This window comes from Haliotis asinina, chromosome 7 (assembly GCF_037392515.1).
Source record: "Haliotis asinina isolate JCU_RB_2024 chromosome 7, JCU_Hal_asi_v2, whole genome shotgun sequence".
NCBI lineage: Eukaryota > Metazoa > Mollusca > Gastropoda > Lepetellida > Haliotidae > Haliotis > Haliotis asinina.
Genome location: NC_090286.1, coordinates 29,571,163 through 29,591,340, shown reverse-complemented (window position 1 = coordinate 29,591,340; position 20,178 = coordinate 29,571,163). Strand labels below are relative to the sequence as shown.

Sequence of the window (20,178 nt, the reverse complement as noted above, 5' to 3'; positions counted from 1 at the left end):
GCTTGTCGTAAAAGGCGACTGTTGGGATCGGGTGGTCGGGCTCGCTGACTTGGTTGACAAATGTCATCCGTTCCTAGTTGCATAGATCGGTGTTTATGTTGTTGATCACTGGATTGTCTGGTCCACATTCGAATGTTTACAGACCGCCGCCAACTGGAAAATTGCTGAGTTCGGCGTGAAACTAAACTTACTCACTCACTCACTCACTCACTCACTGTACGCAATGCAGTCATTATCTCAGAAATGTTTTGAGCAGTGTGTTTATTTAGTCAGCCGATTTAAATTACAGGTTGACGATACTAGAATTGCACTTAACACACGGGGACAATCTTTCCAAAAATCCAAGTTGACAAAACCACCACACAAAACGTAGATGTACACATTCACCATTTATGACACCTATTATGAAATCTAGATATTCTTTGTCAGTATGCATCCTAATAACAGGAGACTGAATGCCAATATGCAGAGGTTGACCTCCATAAAAACTCATCATTCGAATAACAATGAGAGTCGAAACATTTCACTTCCATGTAAATACAGATAACACTACACGTAGATTCACATTTGCCTGTAATGTACAAGGCAGATTTTTGCTGCCACATGTACCGTTATATATGGGATCAATCTTTTTTCAGGCATATCAATATGATTAACGAGACATGTTCTATAAAAGTATGATTTTATCGACAGATTCTGAAGATAGTATTAAACATATTCCAGCAACGTCAATAAACGCAATAGATAAGCGTTATTGGGTCTACTTCGTTAAATGAAATCTCTCCACTTCAAGCGCCAGGTGCGTCTCGTTACGGAAGCAAAATCGCCTGCAGCTGGATACGGAGATGCGTGTCCACAGCAGGTGTATTGTTAAATGTATCTATTACAATGCTATCCAAGTATTGGTCCATAAAATCTAATATTATTTTGACAAAAGGGATTGGAGTAGATTAGTTCATATAGTTATTCTGGGTAAAGCATATGTGTTTTAGCTTTGTATCCAAATATTCCTGGATAATATTTGTGTTTCAACATAACTTACGTTCGTGTTCGCCGAAATTAGTAGATATTTAGGAATAGAATTACATTGGGGACAAAATATTTAACTGCTGTTTTGGAAAATCTAAAATTGTTTCCCAAGATTATGTTCTGAATATGTTAACGTGAAAAAAGATTCTAGGCCTAGAAGTTTCGTCTATACATGCTGATTGATGGAGTTATCTTGTTTTCCCAAACGGGCCTTGTGTCGATCTGAGCTGTACGTATATACTGAGGAGATAAACATAATGTATTGGAAAATTAGCGATATATAACGAAAATATAATAGCTATATATTTCGCGTTCGGTTTTACATCATTTTTAGAGATATTATGATGTCGTGACATACCTTTGATTTTCCAACTCAGTGTGTTTATTTCCATTCTACCATAGCCGCGTTACTGAGATTTTAAAAAATACACGCGTGTTGGAAAAATCAGAGGTACATAACGTGATTAAATACCTCTGAATGAAAAAAGATTCCAGGCCTAGACGTTTACATGTTGATGTATGGAGTCTGTTATCTTGGTTTTCCAAACTCGTATCGAGTCTACGTATATATTTAGGAGATAAACATACTGAATTGGAAAATTAGAGATATATAAGGAAAATATAATAGCTCTAAATTTCGCGTTCGGTTTTAGTGAGTGAGTGAGTCACATCGGTAATATCTCAGCCATATCGTGACGGGAACTTTTAATACTGAAATGAAACATATGCCTATTATAAAACCTGTCAACGAAGGACAGTAAAACAACTAGAATATCACAGAGTAGAATATAAAACTAGTAACTATACCTAAAACAACTTATCTATAGAGGACAATACAATATAAAACTGGGCTATAGATTGCTAACAACTGAAGGTAGATCACCATACTAGGGACCATGGGGACTTACAATAAATTTGCTACCTGCATGGACCCTAGTTGGATTTACATCATCCCCTCAGCCGTTAGCAATTCGGGAAATCTAGCCATTCAGTTAAAAGACACTTATTCTACCATTAAAAACATGGAAAGTTTGAATTTACTTTGAATGTTTGTGGACTTACGTACCCTCTAAGGACAATAGTTTTACGGTACTTCAAAACCCTTTGAGGATACAGCCACTAACATGCACAGTTACGAATTTAAACTCCCAATAATAAAAAATTATCTATTTACAATTCATTTAATAAATCTAATTCTTTTAAAAATGCAATGATTAAATGAGAACTGATATTAGTAAAAAGGTCCTTCATACTACGTGATTTAAAATAGGTATCCCGTGTGATGGAATATTACTATTCCACGCAATCAAGCAAGACATGCTTGACCGTGATTCTTTCATCACAAGGGATACAAAATAGAGGATCCTCACCTTTCAAAAGGTATTTATGCGTATATCTGGTGTGACCAATACGACATCGGCTCATAATGACCTCTTCAAATCTGGACTGACAATCCAAGTAGGAATAACCGATATAGGGTTTTATTTCATGTAGTTTATTGATGCCTACCTGGGTGTCCCACTTCTTTTGCATCAGATCATGGATATAAGATCTAATGGTAGCTTTATAATCAGAGTATGGAATAAGAAGTGGTGTCACAGATTTGTTGAGTGCTGCCTTGGCAGCAAGATCGGCCATTGCGTTACCGATAATGCCTACGTGGCTTGGTAACCAACAGAAGACGATGTCGTATTGGCCAGTAGCAAGATCATTATACAATTTAAGAATTTCAATTAAAAGTGGATGTTTGCAAGAAATATTTTAATAGCCTGAAGGCAAGAAAGAGAGTCGGAATAGATTATATACTGTTTATGTTTAGGGTGTCTTTGAATATATTTAAGAGCCGTTAGTATTGCGTTAGCTTCAGCTGTAGAAACAGAACAGTTGTCTGGTAATGTAGAAGATATTGTTCTCGATCCAATGACAGTGGCACAGGCCACTGCGCCACCGTCCTTGGGCCTATCTGTAAGTAAGGATTTATAATTACTATATTTATGTTTTAGTTGATTATATTCTTGTTTATATTGTAATTAATTAGTTTCTGATTTTTTTAAATGCGGTTAATGTTAGGTCCACTTGGGGCCTAACCAACTACTAAGGAGGAGAAGAAAGAAGACGGGAGGGGGCTATGTTTTCCAGCTCAATGCCGGCCGAAGAAAGAAATGGTTCAATTCTATGTCCTAGAGGCGGGACAAGAGAAGATTATAAATCCTCATAAAAGGGATTGAAAACACAGTTATATGCAGAGTTAGATTCATTAGAGTATAATTTAGTAATATACTGTAAACTTAACTTAATACGGCGCTGCTCAAGAGATGGTTCATCAGCCTCAACATAGAGACTGTCAATAGGTGAAGTTCTAAAAGAACCAAGACAATGTCTTAGACCTTGGTGATGGACAGAATCTAATAGTTTCAGATTGCTTTTGCAGGCTCCACCATATACGATAGAGCCATAATCAAGTTTTGAGCGGATGAGTGGTCTATACAAGTGAAGGAGGGTAGTCTGATCCTCCCCACTTTGAATTAGAAACAACCTTTAATAAATCGAGTGCCTTCAAGCATTTGGCTTTTAGGGATTTAATATGGGGCTAAAAGGTGAATCAAATATAAGGTCCAAGAACTTAGCCTCCTTGACAATTTTGATAGAGGTTCCACTTAGAAATAGTTCTGGGTCTTTTTGAGGTTTATATTTACGGCAGAAGTGTATACAATTGGTTTTTGATTTAGAAAATTTGAAGCCATTTTCAAGACACCATTTATCTATTTTGTTTAAACACTGCTGCAGTTGCCGTTCAATAGTATGCATATTTTTACCACGACAAGACATATTAAAATCATCCACAAATAACGATCCATCAATTGAATCGTTTAAAACTTTTGATAAACTATTTATCTTTATACTGAAAAGTGTGACAGACAAAATACTGCCTTGAGGAACACTCTGATCCTGATTGTAATGATCAGACAGGGTAGAACCCACGCGGACTTGAAATTGTCTGTTATTTAAAAATTTGACTATGAATTCAGGCAAACGACCTCGCAAACCAAAATCATGTAAATCTGTCAAAATGCCATATTTCCAGGTTGTGTCATATGCCTTCTCAAGATCAAAACAGATAGACACAGCGTGTTGTTTTTTAATTAGCGCATTTTTCACAAATGAGTCTAAACGCACTAATTGATCGACAGTACTTCCTTTTTTACGGAAACCACATTGTATATCTGTTATAAGGTTATTAGTTTCCAAGTACCAAACAAGTCGATTATTTATCATGCGTTCGATGGTCTTGCAAACACAGTCAGCTAGTTAAAGAAATCGGACGATAATTGGATGGATCCGTATGATCACGTCCAGGTTTAGGTATTGGTACAACTATAGCTTCACGCCACGAAGAAGGAAATTTCCCGGAAGTCCAAATATCATCAAAAATTGATAAGAGCGTCTCTAAACAGGAGTCTGGTAAGTGCTTCAGGAGTTGATAATGTATGTTATCAGCTTCTGTAGCAGTGTCATGAGCTTGATCGAGTGCAGTATGGAGTTCATTAATAGAAAACGTTTCATTATAATCTTCCCCATTATCAGAATTAAAATTAATAATCTTCTTTTCTTGTTGTTTTTGATACTGCTGAAATTTAGGTATATAATTCGAAGAGGAAGAATGTTTAGCGAGAGTTTCGCCCAGTTTATTCGCAATATCTGATTTATCAGTAAGTAATTGATCTCCATGTTTAAGATGATGGAGACTAGATTTAGTACCTTTACCTTTAATTTTCTGGACCATATTCCATACCTTGGACATGGGTGTCCGAGAGTTTATTTTAGATACATAATTTTGCCAAGATTGGCGTTTGTTCTGTTTAAAAGTACACCGCGCTTTAGCATTTAAAATTTTAAATTTATCTAAATTATGCACCATAGGGTGGCGACGGAAATAATTTTCTGCTTTTTTCTTGCCTTCCTAGGTTGTTTGCAGTCATCAGTGAACCATGGTTTTCGAACATGTGGAACTACAGAGAACATTGGTATACACATCAGCTATGGAATTCAGTTTTTCAGAAAAAACATTTAATAGCATCATGAACGTCAATAAAACGCTCAGGTTTAAGTTTTGAGCACACAGTGTTTCATATAAAGCCCAGTTAGCCTTTTTAAAATTCCGCCTTAACGATGGAGGAACATCAGATGGAGTTACAGCTTTTAATATAGTAGGAAAATGGCCACTTCCACAGTGGTCATCGTGGACTGACCATTCAAATTCATTAAGTTACTGTAGTTCTGAATTTGTGAGTGACAAGTCGAGAGCAGAATAAGTCCCTGTACCAGGGTGCAAATATCTCCTGGAACCATCATTATAAATACATAAATCATTGTCAGAACAAGTCCTCCAACAATTTACCTTCAGCGTTTGTAGTTACACTACCCCAGAGTCGGTTGTGCCCGTTTAAATCTCCCATTATAATACAGGGCTTCGGGAGATGGTCACATAGAGCTTGGCAAACGTCGAAGACGGCGAAATATAAAGAGAGCATAGCGTAAACGCTACATGTAAACTAATTCTTACTGCAACAGCCTGCATATTAGTAATAAGTGGAACAGGGCTTTGAATAACGTTTTGTCTGACTAGAATGGATGATCCGCCAGTGGCCTTATCACCCGGCGGTGAAAAACAATGATATGCACTAAAATGACGAAGGTCAAATGTATCTGTTTGTATCTGTATCTGTATCTCATTATATCATTTGAGTATGCAAAGTACCATCTTTGATGTAGTCCGGATCGCTGTTAACAACGATAGTGAGACACACACGCAGACTCCGGGGACCCGGCGAACAAAGGGCGAGACATTAGCCCTTCCCGATGTACAACGATTGTTATCGCAGAGCTATGTTTAACATGACAGAAGGGAGTTACCTGTGGATGTTCGTTTGTTAATGTGCACAGACGTTCGGGGATTGCACAGGCAAGTTTAGTAATCCATCATAGAATTAAGAGAATGGCCACTCGTTATCTTAACTTTCTTAGGGGTATTTCTGAACACAGATACACATATGTTGCTCGGCGTGTCAAGGTGACACGTCATATTTTGACGTCTGACACGTGACCAGAGATGAAGGTATTTGCGGATGCACCTCGTACAGCTTGCAAACAGATGGACTAACCATACGGAACTGCCCTCACAGGTGAGAACATTGGACATATTTTAAGTTTGTATTACTTTGTACCTGTAAATGGTTGGAAAATACAAAGAGACATTTCGATAGTAAACGGTATGTATGGAACATATCGCTTGAGGGGAACTACATCACAGTTGCAGTCATTCGACTATGGACGATAAGCAAACTGTGTAAAGCAGCAAATATAGGTATCGTGGTACCGCCACAGAAGCAGATATTATGTCGAATCAGATCGTATGTTTTCCAGCAGGTTCAATGATCGATAATGATTTCCATATTTAACAAGGATGTCTTTGTGGTTGGAGTCTTTTATGAATATTAATCAAATACACCTGCCATTATTCAAGGCTGTTGACTGTGCGGCGTGTGCAGCATCATTTATTCTCACACCCTCACACCCGGCTATTGCTGTCTCTACGCCCGGGTATTGCTTGTTCTACGCCCGGGTATTGCTATTTCTGGCTTATTCCAGTTGTCATTAAGGACAGGCAATGTTTCTGGCATTTCCCCACATGGTTTGGGGTATTTGATGTCGATTTCAAATATCAATCCAAAGGACTCCTGAGACCAATGTGTACTTCAATGATGGCTGTACTCAACTTGTACCGAGTGACGTGTAAAACATAAAAAAATGTAATTATATTTCATTTGGAAGAACGCTACCGACTATATGACGTGAACACTATGGCATCTGCCTCCTGACTGGATTATTAAAGAGACACTGATGCTTAGTAATTTCCGTGGACTGGTGGTTTCCTTTGTTATTGTTTTTCTCCCGTGAGCAACCGGATGGTATCCCAGAATTCGTGACTGGTTCGTGATCTCTGCTGCACCTCCCATATGCGCAATTGATAGTTTATGTGTAGATTGATCAACAAATATGAAGTCATTTTACTTCGTTATTATGAAAACAAATCAAACACTTTGAAGTTTACTCATCTGCCAGTGATATAAAAAAAACCCGTTAGGACTGAAAAATAACGATGTCAGTGTAGGTCTTTATATTTTGTCTCATAAACCCAATTAGTTCCTTGTCACATTTGTATGCATTTTGAAAGTTAATAAAAAAAACCAAACGGTCTGCTTATACTTACAGTGAAATTCTAAGATGATTTTAGTATCTAAACATTGTATAGATTGCCAACGTGAATGTATTTCACACACACCCTATTCGCGACCTAGTGCATGTTTTCTGTAATACGGATTCAGCTGAATGCTACAAGAAATAAATTAAAACAAAATGCAATTATTAAATTTAAGACAGTCAAAAGTTATAGCAACAGTGTCAGGTTATTACCTCGTTCGGGAATGTATCCATCAATATCCCTATAAAAGAACGATATTCCATTCATCTACAGCTGGTAAATAATCCTGCTCTATGTCTTGTGCCTTTAAACAGTCTAATATGCGAAAAAGTGATACATTGTTTGAGAAATTTTCACACTGGTGTACATGTATACACAATCTAACTGGTCACCCAGGAGGGCACACCTGGCAACTAACTGTATGATGTCCGCCAATAATGAGCAATAATCAATCAGTCAAGGCAGTAGCGGTTAATTCTTTGTACGAAGGATGTTGTTTTTACCCTCGTTCTTTACGACAGGGTGTATTCAGCATAGATTACGTAAATCTACACTCATAAACACTGTCTTTTTGACAAATCCGCTGTGGAAGTAATTAATCAATCAGTGTATTATCGGTCAATCCTTTGATCGATGTTTGTTTTTGTAAATCAGCTGATAAACCCCCTTGTATCACTTACATGCACATATTACGTAACATACAATACATTTGCCACTACAGACCTTAATCTATAATGTTGAGTATTTACTCCAGACAGGAGAAACGCCAAATGGGAACCTATGTCGAGTAATTTTAGTGGTGTTACCACTGTTTATACCCGTTATAACTTCATTAACTGACCATCAAGTGAATGATGGCAAATAACACGTGTAGGTTTATACCATCAAACCCGAGTTACAGAAAGTAAGATGTAGTGTCTGTGTCGCATGCAGCCTGAAAACACTTTTGGGCCGAAACAGTTTTGAGGATATCAAGGGATTAACCGTTAGAAGGTTGAATGAAGGGAAGTAAGTAGTTTCTGGTCCATAAATTAGCCATGCTTGCTATAAAAGGGGACTATGCTTGACGTAAGAGGCGACTAACGGGATCGACAAGGCGACTACACTGTGCCCAACTATTTTCCTCAATGAGTTACATTAGAGAAGCGGCTATGCTTGTCGTCGGATGCGACTAACGGGATCGGGTGGTCAAGCTCTCTGGTTTTCTTGACACATGTCATTGGTTCCCAGCTGCGCAGATCGATGCTCATACTGATGATCACTTGATTGTCTGGTCCAGACTCGATTATTTACAGACCGTCTCCATATAACTGGAATATTGCTGAGTGAACTCACTCACCCACTCACCCATCATAATTTCACAGTTCATGGCAATTGTTAGAAATTTTTATATCCCCGTAACCCTATACCAGCTTAGTTGCTCTGGGACACGATGCATAGTAACATAGTTATAAAACAAACAGGTATGTGTCGTTCTTTCAGAAGAAATTGAAAAAAGGGTCATGTTTCTACAACACCAGTTATGTGGTGTTTAGCCATTCCCAGCAAAGTGGATGCTTACCCAATCGCAAGAATGTGGTATTTAGACAATCCTATCATTGTGGTGTTTACCCAATCTCCAGAATGTTGTGTTCATGAAATTATAGAAACTAGTTGCTTACAACATTTTGAAAATCCGCAATGAAAACAAACACATTACCTCGCCACATGTCGATATCTGAATGTTGCAATAATCCTCTGCGTGGCCCCGAATTGTCTAAAGGTCACAGAAACTGCCATCGTATGCCTTGATACCGAACTCGAACAAATTCTATCAATTAGTTTTTGAGATATGTCAAAAATACTTCCTGTGACTTTGAAAATTATCGGAAGGTTGCCGAAACAACCCAACATGACTTGGTACTACTTGCACACAAAACATATTAATTCTTTCTCTTGTACTAAAGATAGAAACGTGCAAAACAACAAAAGTGTCAAACAATAATGTGTCTTTGTCGAAACACCTTCGATTGGGGAACATAACACATTGTGTATGTGTGAGTGAGTTAAAATTTATAGTCACATCGGCAATATTTAAATTTCAACCATAACGTGACTTACAGTTATAAAATATACGACCAGTAATTATATCTAAAATATTTTAACCATAAACTACAATACGATATAAAAGATATAAAAACAGGCAATAGATTAACAACAACTGAAGGTAGATCACCATATAAGGGAGTATGGGGGCAGTACATTTGCTTTCCGCATAGGCCCCAGACTAGTTTACATCATCCGTTCAGCTGTCAGCAGTTTACACACATTCAGCTCTATACTGTGTATGAGATTACTCAGCCATGTGGTGGTTCTAAGTTCATGAATTTTGTGTTTTTACGCGTCTCCTCGGCTGGATTACCGGTTCTGTGTGTCTCCTCTGGTGGAGTATAGTATTCATGTATTCATCCGCATCGAGTAACGCAGTGACGTGTCTCGTCAGGTGCATTACCTCAGTCCACAAAGAAATACAACCAGACTTTCATCACAATTTTGAAATATCTGTTAATTTTACAACTGAAACAATTTACGTAAATTTTTATGATTGTTTTGAGTATTACAATCAATTTCAATTTTTATTTTAATTTACGTTTTTTATTACATTTCACGTCAGGGTTATTTAAATTTGCTGCAAGTATTACAATTTACTTTTGTACTGCAATGCACGTCGCTACACAGGGCATGTTTCCCCTTTCCAGGAACCCTTGGTGTTATTGCTGGTTTTCAGGGCTTGATGCATGTAAATGTAACTGTCAACACCAGTCTGTCTTTTACGACACATGGAACTATTGGCTGTATAAGGTCAACAAAATCTGTCGATCCCTAAGTCGTGAATCTATTGGATTTGGGTCTGATTAACAGAACAGTGTTAGAATTAAAGTCTGTGTGTCTAAGTCTGTCTAGTTGTTCTTGGTTTCAGAATTGGCACCATGACTTCATACAAGAAGATATTCGTAATTATGGTAATGATGACATCGTTTGTAGTTCTTGTTATATACAAACGTCTGATGACTAATGAAATGCTGAGCAATGTACGGAAACACGCTTTCCAAGAGTATCTGTCTGTAAGCAGAGCATCGGTATATTCTTTACCTAAACCAATAACACCATATGAACAACGTTCAAGAATCTTGTCTCAATTATTGAACGGACACTGGAAAACAAGACCTTTGACTAAAACGGAAGATGAAGATATACTGAATTTTCTTTCGAACGTAAGTGTCCGCTTAAAATTCCCTTCAAATTATCAAAGGAGTGACGGTCTTTGTGGAAACGTCACCCACACGGGATCTAAAACTGCGGAGTGGATAAGAGCCTTGTGTGATCCTAAAGGAACAACCCCTTGCTGCTTCAACAACAAGTGTGTTTTGAAGTCTGTGGAGGAATGTGTATGTCCAGATTGTTATGACACGAGGAACCAGAAACATGCTGAATATTCCACTTGGATCCCATCAGACCCAGAGTATGGCTACAAGGAACATAGTCCCCAAGCAGCTTGCACAATCCTCAAAGGCAGCACCATTCTGTTTGTTGGGGATTCACTTGTTCGTCATGTATATACAGCTATGTTGCTGGTTGTGACAGGGAATATGAAAGATGGAGCCATGAATGATAACGTACCACAGAGTAAGTACAAATGATTCACCGAGTAACTACTTGAGGTTTGGATTTGAGGAACAAATGCATCTATATGGTTCAGGCAATGTTCGAAGAATAAACAAAGAGTGGTTAGATTGTTTTCTGGGCGTTTTCGTCGATACACAAAAAGATTTGCTTAATCAGAATAACGCCCTTTTCTGCATGGTTTAGTGAAGTCCTAATCCAGCATACTGGGAGAACCAGGATGTAACAAACGAAAGGAGATTGGTTTCTTAAAGCCGTACAGTTCGGAGAAAACCGCTGAACGGATAACCTAAAAATATGTGTATTATTTTCTTTGACATGTGGATTTTGTGTTTCAGATGTTCGAAACGCGTGCAGTGGAATGTATATGTTCACGGAAAAATTGTGTCGACTACATCTGAAATATAGCGTTCGTCCTTGCAATGGTACTGTTCACCTGGAACTGAAGTACTTCTTCGCAGCTTCACATGGAAGAAAGTTAAAACAAATAGTTACAAAATTAAATAGCAAATCAATCATTCTTACAGGCATAGGCATACACAATTACTTTAATCATACGGAAGTTCAAAAGAAGTTTTTATTACCAACACTGTCCTACATAGGCAACAGCAAAAGACCTTGGCCACAATTTCTGTGGGCAGCGAGTCACGCTCCGGGTAGCCTGAAGTCCCCAAAAGTTTTATCGCAGTCGTATGAGAGTGTAAAACGCTATAATGGCAAAATGGAAACATTCCTTAGACCTTGGAAAGTTCCTATTTTCAACACTTGTAACATGACCGAGGGGGTGATGAGTTTTGATGGTGAACATTATGGCCTTGGTATTAATGTCGTGAAAGCGAACGTGATGCTGAGTTACCTAAATGAATTGAAAAACAAAGGATTGTGGTAAAGCCTTGATATGGTTTCATGTTTCCTATTTATTTATCTATAGTAATGGATGGGAAACTCCAGTATACATTTAATGTGTAGTATGTGAGATTATCGATATTACAGGAGTATTGCGTTTTGTATGAAAAAAGACGAGTATTTTCAGGAACTCAAGGACATGGTTCTCAATATTCGAAATAAATATATTATACCCTAAAACTAAAACATCAGGTGATACGAGATTGGGTTTCAGTTGAATTTGGTGATAGCTCAAGTGAATGGTGAGGTAGAAAAGCAAACAAACAGAATTAAATTTTGAGTCAGGCATTCGTCCATTACCCATGTTCACCAGATCATGAACACAAGGCTGAACTGCCTCAATTTGTGTGACGCGTTGTGTACATCTATAGATACGCGTTCATTGCTGTTGGATATACGAATTTCAAGGTTTCATGAATGGACACATTGAATATATTTATTATGATTGTGGAATCAGGACATTGAATGTAGATTTATGGTTTGATCACATAACCATCTGATTGCATAGTAGTTACATAGGAGAATGACGCTGGTCCACATAAGATCGTTTACAAACATCAGTGTACAACTGTAATACTGCTGAAAGACATAGGTACTCATGATATAGTCATAATTGTGCAAAGGTCACTGCCTTTGCGGGGATTTGTTCTGTAAAAGTCTTCTGTATGTACAGATATTATGGATTGTAAAATTCATATAGAACCGAAACAATACATGGTGTCACATTTTGAGGAAAAAAAATCAGTATGAATATTCTAGCCCTATTTCCGATGTTTATGATGTGGTTTAAAAATACGTACAGGTTAAATACATTAGCAAATTGTATGATCTATAAAGAGATATAAATGATGAACACTAGAAATCAAGCAGAGAGATGTTGTTATACTACCACTGATAATCTCCGTCAAGACAGAAACTAGTAGGACTTATGTCAACTAGAAATTAAATAACAAAATCTGTTTGAAAGCCTTCTATTGGAAAGGCATTTTTATAATAAATGATATTATCACATGTTGTATTCATAAGTTGCAAAAGATATAACACCATGCAATATCTTATTCAACCCTTGGTCACGGGGCTTCAAACATTAAATAAACAGTCCGTACGTCCGTCACGCCATTTGGAAAAATTTGGGCAGTTAAAAAATACGTTCAAATGTTCGAACTGACACGTTGCCATTGAATTTCCGGAGATGGAGGTTTGCATTTATCATTTTTTTTGTGCCTATTTGGTATATATGCGATGCAATTTGCAAGTATCGGCACATATTTGCATGCAATTTGTATATACCCATGGGCTCTTCATTTGCCAAAGCTATGCGCTGCATGTCACTGTATTTCCCTTCAAGACCATAACAAACATGAATGCATAATCAAACCAATATGGATGTATTGGAAATATAAGGACATTTAACGATTTGGAAACTTAGTCACAGCTTATTAACGTGGACAAAATATATTAGCAAGGAACATCTGATTTCATCGATTAGACACAGTTGTTATTTCATCACAGAGGAATCTTTGACGAAAACCTATAATTTCAACAAAAGCGTATTATATTATTTGCTTAGACTGCAAAACACTAAGTGCCATCTTTTATGGCCAACAACTCAAAAATATCTTAGATAATATTTTATTAACATTTTACTTTTACTTTTAACGTTCATAAAAGTATGCAGGTGTCAGTTTTAATCTAATGGTACACACAAAAGATTTACACTTAACCTGGTCATGGAACAAGTAAGAGAGAAGGAAGACTTGACCTCGTATGTTCCCTTTTATGTCAGCATGGGTTGCTGCAGTGTAATCTGACCCAGACAATTTTCTCTCAACACATGTGTGAACCTGCGAGTATGGTTAGTCAATATGTGTATAGTCGGTCTCATGATATGGATTGTACGTCATTCCAGTAGCTATCAAAACAGCAGTATCAACTGGGCTATGCATAAGTCGTACGGAAGGAATTGACAAATTACATATTTTCACTATCATCTATTCAATACACGCAGACACGTTGGTATATACATTGACAAAAGTGTAAGGTGCATAAGAAGTTTTTGTCAGGATATGGCTGAAATCTTGTCGGTGTGACTTCAAATCTTAACTCACTTTCTTGTTACGGTTAATTAATTGCCGTGACAAAAGGTATAAGAAATCCCCTTTGAACTAGCAAAATATCACACAGACACGTCTGAAATATTCAATAACATATTGAGCAAACCATGAGTAAGTTACAGTGAATCGTAATACAGATTTCTAGTACAACTCCAAGATAATGGATCACAAATATCACATATTAACTCTTATGAATCTTGGTTTCCGGTATGCTAATTAACCAGAGAAGACGTGGTCTCACATTCCCCCGACAAAATCTACAAGCATCGCTAAATAATGCCGGGTGGGAAGAAAAATACCAAATCGAAAGTCGACCAAAGCAGCCAGCCTTCTCCTCAAAAGTCAAATTTGGATGAATTTGTGCAAACCAGGAGTAAAACCCTCGAAATGGAGAGTGAAGGTCAGGTGAATGAAGTGAATATGGCTACCCTCACATGTGAGTTAAAGCAAAACCAACAAACGAGCTAACCGACAAACTCGACTCTATTGACGTGACGTGAAGTGAACCATTTAAAAGCGAAAACAGAGGAAATCGTTCGTTCAGTAGAGTTTAACTGAAATGGAATAAATGTAAACAGTGCAGAAAGACAGTCAGTGATGAACGCGGTTCATAAAAACAATTCTACTCTTCGCGAACGGAAAATATTAATCCGAAGTGATTTACCTGTTGCTTTGAAAATATTCAGGGCCAAGCTTGCCAATAAGGCATATAAACTTCTCAAAAACTTTAATGTACAAACAAAGATCATGGAAAAGGGGATAGACATCACTCTATACTACAGGAAAAGCGCAAGCTACCCCTGGATGTCTATCGGTCTAGAGGAAACCCCATTGATGTAAACATCTTGCCTACCTGGAGCTTGACTGTTCAACATAATTAGTGGTACCTGGGACGCGCGGGGATTGCAAATCAGTTCGCTATAGCTGGTAAGTTCGTTATAGAGAATTCGTTATTCACGACTTTTTTATATGATAACATATAGTGGTTTATTCGGGACTTTTAAAACAGTTCGCTATAGCCGTCAGTTCGTTATAGCCGAGTTCGTTATAAAAGTATTCTACTGTAGTTTACATCATGTGGGCTGTAAAACGACCACAAACCTTTCATGCTGTTTGAGCTGACACACTGTTGAACAATTATATTTACATCATGTGAGTTGTAAACTATGTCACCCACCTTTGCGTGTTACATATATCCTCCATGCTCTATGTTCGAGCTGCAGACATAATGTTAAGCACCTGTTTACACCATGTGGGATGTAATATATGTCACCCACCTTTGCATGTTATATAAACTGTACTATGTTCGAGCGGCCGACACATTGTTCAACATTGTTTACATCGTGTGGGTTGTTAAATGTTACCTACGTTAAGCGTGTTATACACCTTCCCTGCTCTATGTTCCAGCTGGAGACATTGTTCAACATTTGTTTACATCACGTGCGCTGTAAAATATGTCTCCCACCCTTGCGTGTTATATATATTCCCTGTTCTATGTTTGAGCTGCCGACATATTGTTCAACATTTGTTTGCATTGCGTATGCTGTAAACTATGTCACCCACCTTTGCGTGTTATACATCTTCCCTGCTCTATGTTTGAGCTGTCGACACACTGTTGAACATTTATTTACATCATATGAGTTATATATTATGCCACCCACCTTTGCCTGTTACATATATCCTCCATCCTCTATGTTCGAGCTGCCGACATATTGTTTAGCACTTGTTTACATCATGCGGGCTGTAAATATTTCACCCACCTTTGCGTGTTATATACCTTTCCTGCTATATGTTCGAGCTCTTTATTTATATCATGGGGGTTGTAAATATCAACCCCTTTTGCATGTCGTATATATTCCCTGCTAAACTTGAACCGCCAACTTATTGTTCAACATTTGTTTACATCATGTGGGCTGTAAAACATGTCACCCAACTTCGCGTGTTATACATCCTCCTTGCACCACGTCTGAGCTGTCGACACACTATTGAACAATTATATTTACATCATGAATTGTAAATTATGTCACCCACCTTTGCGTGTAACATATATATATCCTCCATGCTCTATGTTCGAGCTGCTGACATATTGATCAGAATTTGTTTATATCATGTGGGTTGTAAACTATGCCACTGACCTCTGCGTGTTATATAAACTCCCTGTACTATGTTCGAGCGGCCGACGTGTTGTTCAACATTTGTTCACATGAGGTGGGTTGTAAAATATGTCATCCACCTTTGCATGTTATGTATATTTCCAGCTCTGTCAGAGAGTGGACACAGTTTTTAACATTTAGCTATATCGTATGGAAGGTGAAATATGTGGCTTACCTTAGTGTTATATAAGTTCTCTCCTTTATCATGAAACTGTCCACACTTATTAAACATATATCTATATCAACTAGATTGTAAAATATGATTATATATTGTAAAATAACACGTAATTTAAAAAAACGATGTATAGAAATACCTAGAAACATTAATATATAGTCGTAAAAAGTAGTTCACATATGACAAGTGTACTACAGGTCTGAAATTTATCAACTTGGAAAAACATCACTAGCGGTTAGCCTGATGATCAAGCGGTTAGACTAAGCTCCCTTTGTACTTACGTTGCAACTAGCTCGCACACACGCACATATGGCTACGAAGGTGGAGCTAACAAAAGCATAAACTGACCATCAGGTAAGAGAATTGAGAATATGAGAATTGATTTACATTTTAACTTAGATTATTATGGCTGAAACGTTAAAAATAATAGCTGCAAATTGTAGAGGCCTCAATTACTCATTTAAGAGAAGACAAATTTTCAGACATCTTAGGAATAGAAAACCATCAATATGTTGTCTACAGTATACGCACTTTACAAAAGATATTGAACAGAAAATAAGTCAAGAATGGGGCTCCAACAAATGTTATTTTAGCTCTTTTAGAAGTAGTGCTCGGGGTGTTGCTATCCTGTTTTCTAACACCATTGATGTAGAGATACTAAATTCCAGATCTGAAGATAATGGAAATTTCCTGGGTCTAGATGTACTTATTAATGGGAAAAAAGTTACTGTATTGACACTCTATGGACCAAATGGGGACAACCCTGATTTTTTTCAGAAAATAAATAATATCATTTTGGAATTTGATAACCCTTACACAATCCTAAATGATGACTGGAATCTAGTGCAAGACCAACAAATGGATACATATAATTGCAAACACATTAATAACCCAGAGGCAAAAAAGACAGTATTAAAGATTATGGAAACGCTTGACCTAAGAGATCCTTGGTGTGAAGCTAATCCATATAAAACAAGATTTACATGGAGACAAACAAATCCTATCAAACAATCAAGACTCGATTTTTTTTCTAATTTCACATAGTCTAATTGCATCAGTAGAATCATGTAACATCACCCTAGCCTTCAAATCAGACCATTCACCTGTAGAAATGGTATTTGAATTAACAGAACTAACTAGGGGAAAAGGTTTTTGGAAATTCAATAACAGTCTTTTAAGACATAAAGAATATGTCATGAAAATAAAATAAAAAATCAACCAAACGGTAGAACAATATAGACGACCAGATACAAATGACCAATATGATTATACAGTTAATGACAGCCTCCTTTGGGAAACTCTTCTTTTAGAAATACGGGGTGAAACCATTCAGTACTCATCAAGGAAAAAGAGAAATAGAGACACACTAGAGAAGGACCTGTTATTAGAAGTAGAATCTGTTCAAGTAAACATGGACGAGACTAAAGACATTGAACTAAAGGAAAAACTATCAGAAGACATTTTAACAATAAACCAACAACTTGATGATATAAGTAGGGAAAACACTAAAGGTATTCTCATAAGGGCTAAAGCAAGATGGGTTGAAAAAGGAGAAAAACCCACAAAATATTTTCTGAATTTGGAATCAAGAAACTTCCTTAATAAAAGCTTCACAGAAATCCAAGATACCTCTGGAAACATGATAAAATATCAAATATGAATTGAAGAAGAAGTGAGAATGTTCTATTATAAACTCTATCAACAGCAGGAAATATCAGATGCTGATTTAAATCAAGTTTTTAAAGATATCACTGTTCCAATCTTAAATGATGACACAGCATCACTATGAGAAAGTCAAATCTCTATGACAGAGTTACTAGAAGCCCTAAAACGAACAAAAAATGAGAAGAGTCCTGGGCCTGATGGTTTCACTTCTTAATTTTACAAATTTTTCTGAAAAGATCTCAACAAATACCCTCTAAATGCTATTAATTACTCTTTTGATACAGGCGAATTATCTATTACTCAAAAACAAGGACTTATAACCTGTATCCCAAAGGGAAATAGACCTAAACAAATTATTAAAAACTGGAGACCAATCTCACTCCTTAATTGTTTCCTATAAGCTAGCTTCAGCTGTCATTGCTCAAAGAATAAAATCTGTCTTTCCACATTTGATCAATGAAGATCAAAAAGGATTTATGTTAGGTCACTATATTGGCGAAGCCACCCAGCTTATTTATGACATCATACATTACACTGAAACCTATCAAATCCCAGGACCTCTTCTTCAAGTAGACTTTGAAAAAGCGTTTGATACAGTTGACTGGAAATATATTGACAAAGTACTTTTTCAATTTTGGCCCAGTAATAAAAAATGGATAAATATACCCTACAAAGATATAAAATCGTTGTATTCTTGTGAATGGATTTGCTACACCTTTCTTTCCAATATCTCGTGGCTGTCGTCAAGGTAACCCATTATCACCATACATTTTTATATTGTGTTTAGAAATCCTCGCCATTATGCTGAGAAATAACAAAACTATTAAAGCTGTAAAAACTGGACATATTGAGTATATTCTCTCACAATTTGCAGATGATACAACTATTACTCTCGATGGAACTGAGAAATCTTTATATGCGACAATTTATGAATTAACCTTCTTTGCTAGGTTTTCAGGATTGAAAGTTAACATTGAAAAAAATGGGAACCATACTTGAATCTAACATTGATGAATCAGATTGGAGAACTTACAATATTATTCCATTTAGATGTACATAAAGTACAGAATTGAGATGGTTCCAAATGAAAATTATTAACAATATCTTAGGCACGAACTACTATCAACATAAAATAAAAGCCAGTGACTCACCCTTGTGTAGCTGTTGTAAAATTCCCAATGAAACCATTTTACACCTTTTTGGGACTGCAATGTGATAAATAGACTTTGAAAGAAAATTGAAGAGCGGCTCATGTCTGATGCTGGAATAAGAATTAAACTTACTCCACAAACCATTATATTTGGATTAAAGGAAAATCGAAATGATCCTTTGAATATAATTTTGCTTCTTAATAAACAAACAATCTTTCTCAACCGAAAATATGGAATAATACCAGACCAAAAGAATATCTTTAGAATCTGCTGCCAGTACTGTAATGTTTCAAAATGTATAGCATTTACAACTTGCTCATATGATAAGTTTACCAAATTTTGGTCATCACTACATACTGTATTTGCTTAGTAATGCACTACCTCCTTGGATATAGTCCATATCTAACACTGAACTTAAGCAAAGACTGTAGAGCAATGTACTTTTATGTTTATGACATTAAAACCATCACATACCTGTGAATACATATCAGGGCTTGATTTAATGCTGTGTTGCTTGCACTGGCACTAATTTGACCTAATGAACCTACTTATGAATCTAACCTGCACAAGGTGCAAGTCAATCTTTGAGAAATACATCAGCAATAAGTCGAACATTATGAGCATACAGTTTTGAAATTTGGATGGTGCGGCTGAGATCTTGTCATAGGCTACACCCGCCTGGTGCAAGCAGGATAGCAATATTTGAATCCAGCCCTGTATACTCTTCCTTTGTTGTCGATAACAACATATAACATGTGACCTGTACCCTGAAAAATGTGCAAATAAAAAAAACTCTTATGAATCTTAACATTTTACCGTCAGATCAGATATAGTAAGTGAAACTTGTTTCTCAACAGATATTCTGCGCTGCGCTCATAACGTATGCGCAGTGAATAGGTTCACAGAGCTTGAAACAGCATGCCCTGAGCAGTAGTCTAAAGTTGGTTGTGTACACAGACATGTAAATAATCTGCTTATTACAATAAAAAAGAAACAACACATTTTGATTGTGATAAGCAGACTCAGCCGAGTTCATTGACACTTTGTCTGCTTGCCTGTG

At 36.9% G+C, this 20,178-nt stretch overlaps 1 protein-coding gene across 1 annotated transcript; it reads left to right on the top strand.

Annotated features, from left to right (window-relative positions):
- The first annotated feature begins 5,841 nt into the window (after positions 1 to 5,841).
- Positions 5,842 to 19,920, top strand: LOC137290905 (uncharacterized). Its single transcript, XM_067822106.1, has 3 exons — positions 5,842 to 6,212; positions 10,251 to 10,957; positions 11,293 to 19,920. The coding sequence occupies exons 2-3, from the start codon at positions 10,261 to 10,263 to the stop codon at positions 11,841 to 11,843; spliced, it is 1,248 nt and encodes a 415-aa protein (XP_067678207.1). The 5' UTR covers positions 5,842 to 6,212; positions 10,251 to 10,260; the 3' UTR covers positions 11,844 to 19,920.
- Positions 19,921 to 20,178: the final 258 nt, after the last annotated feature.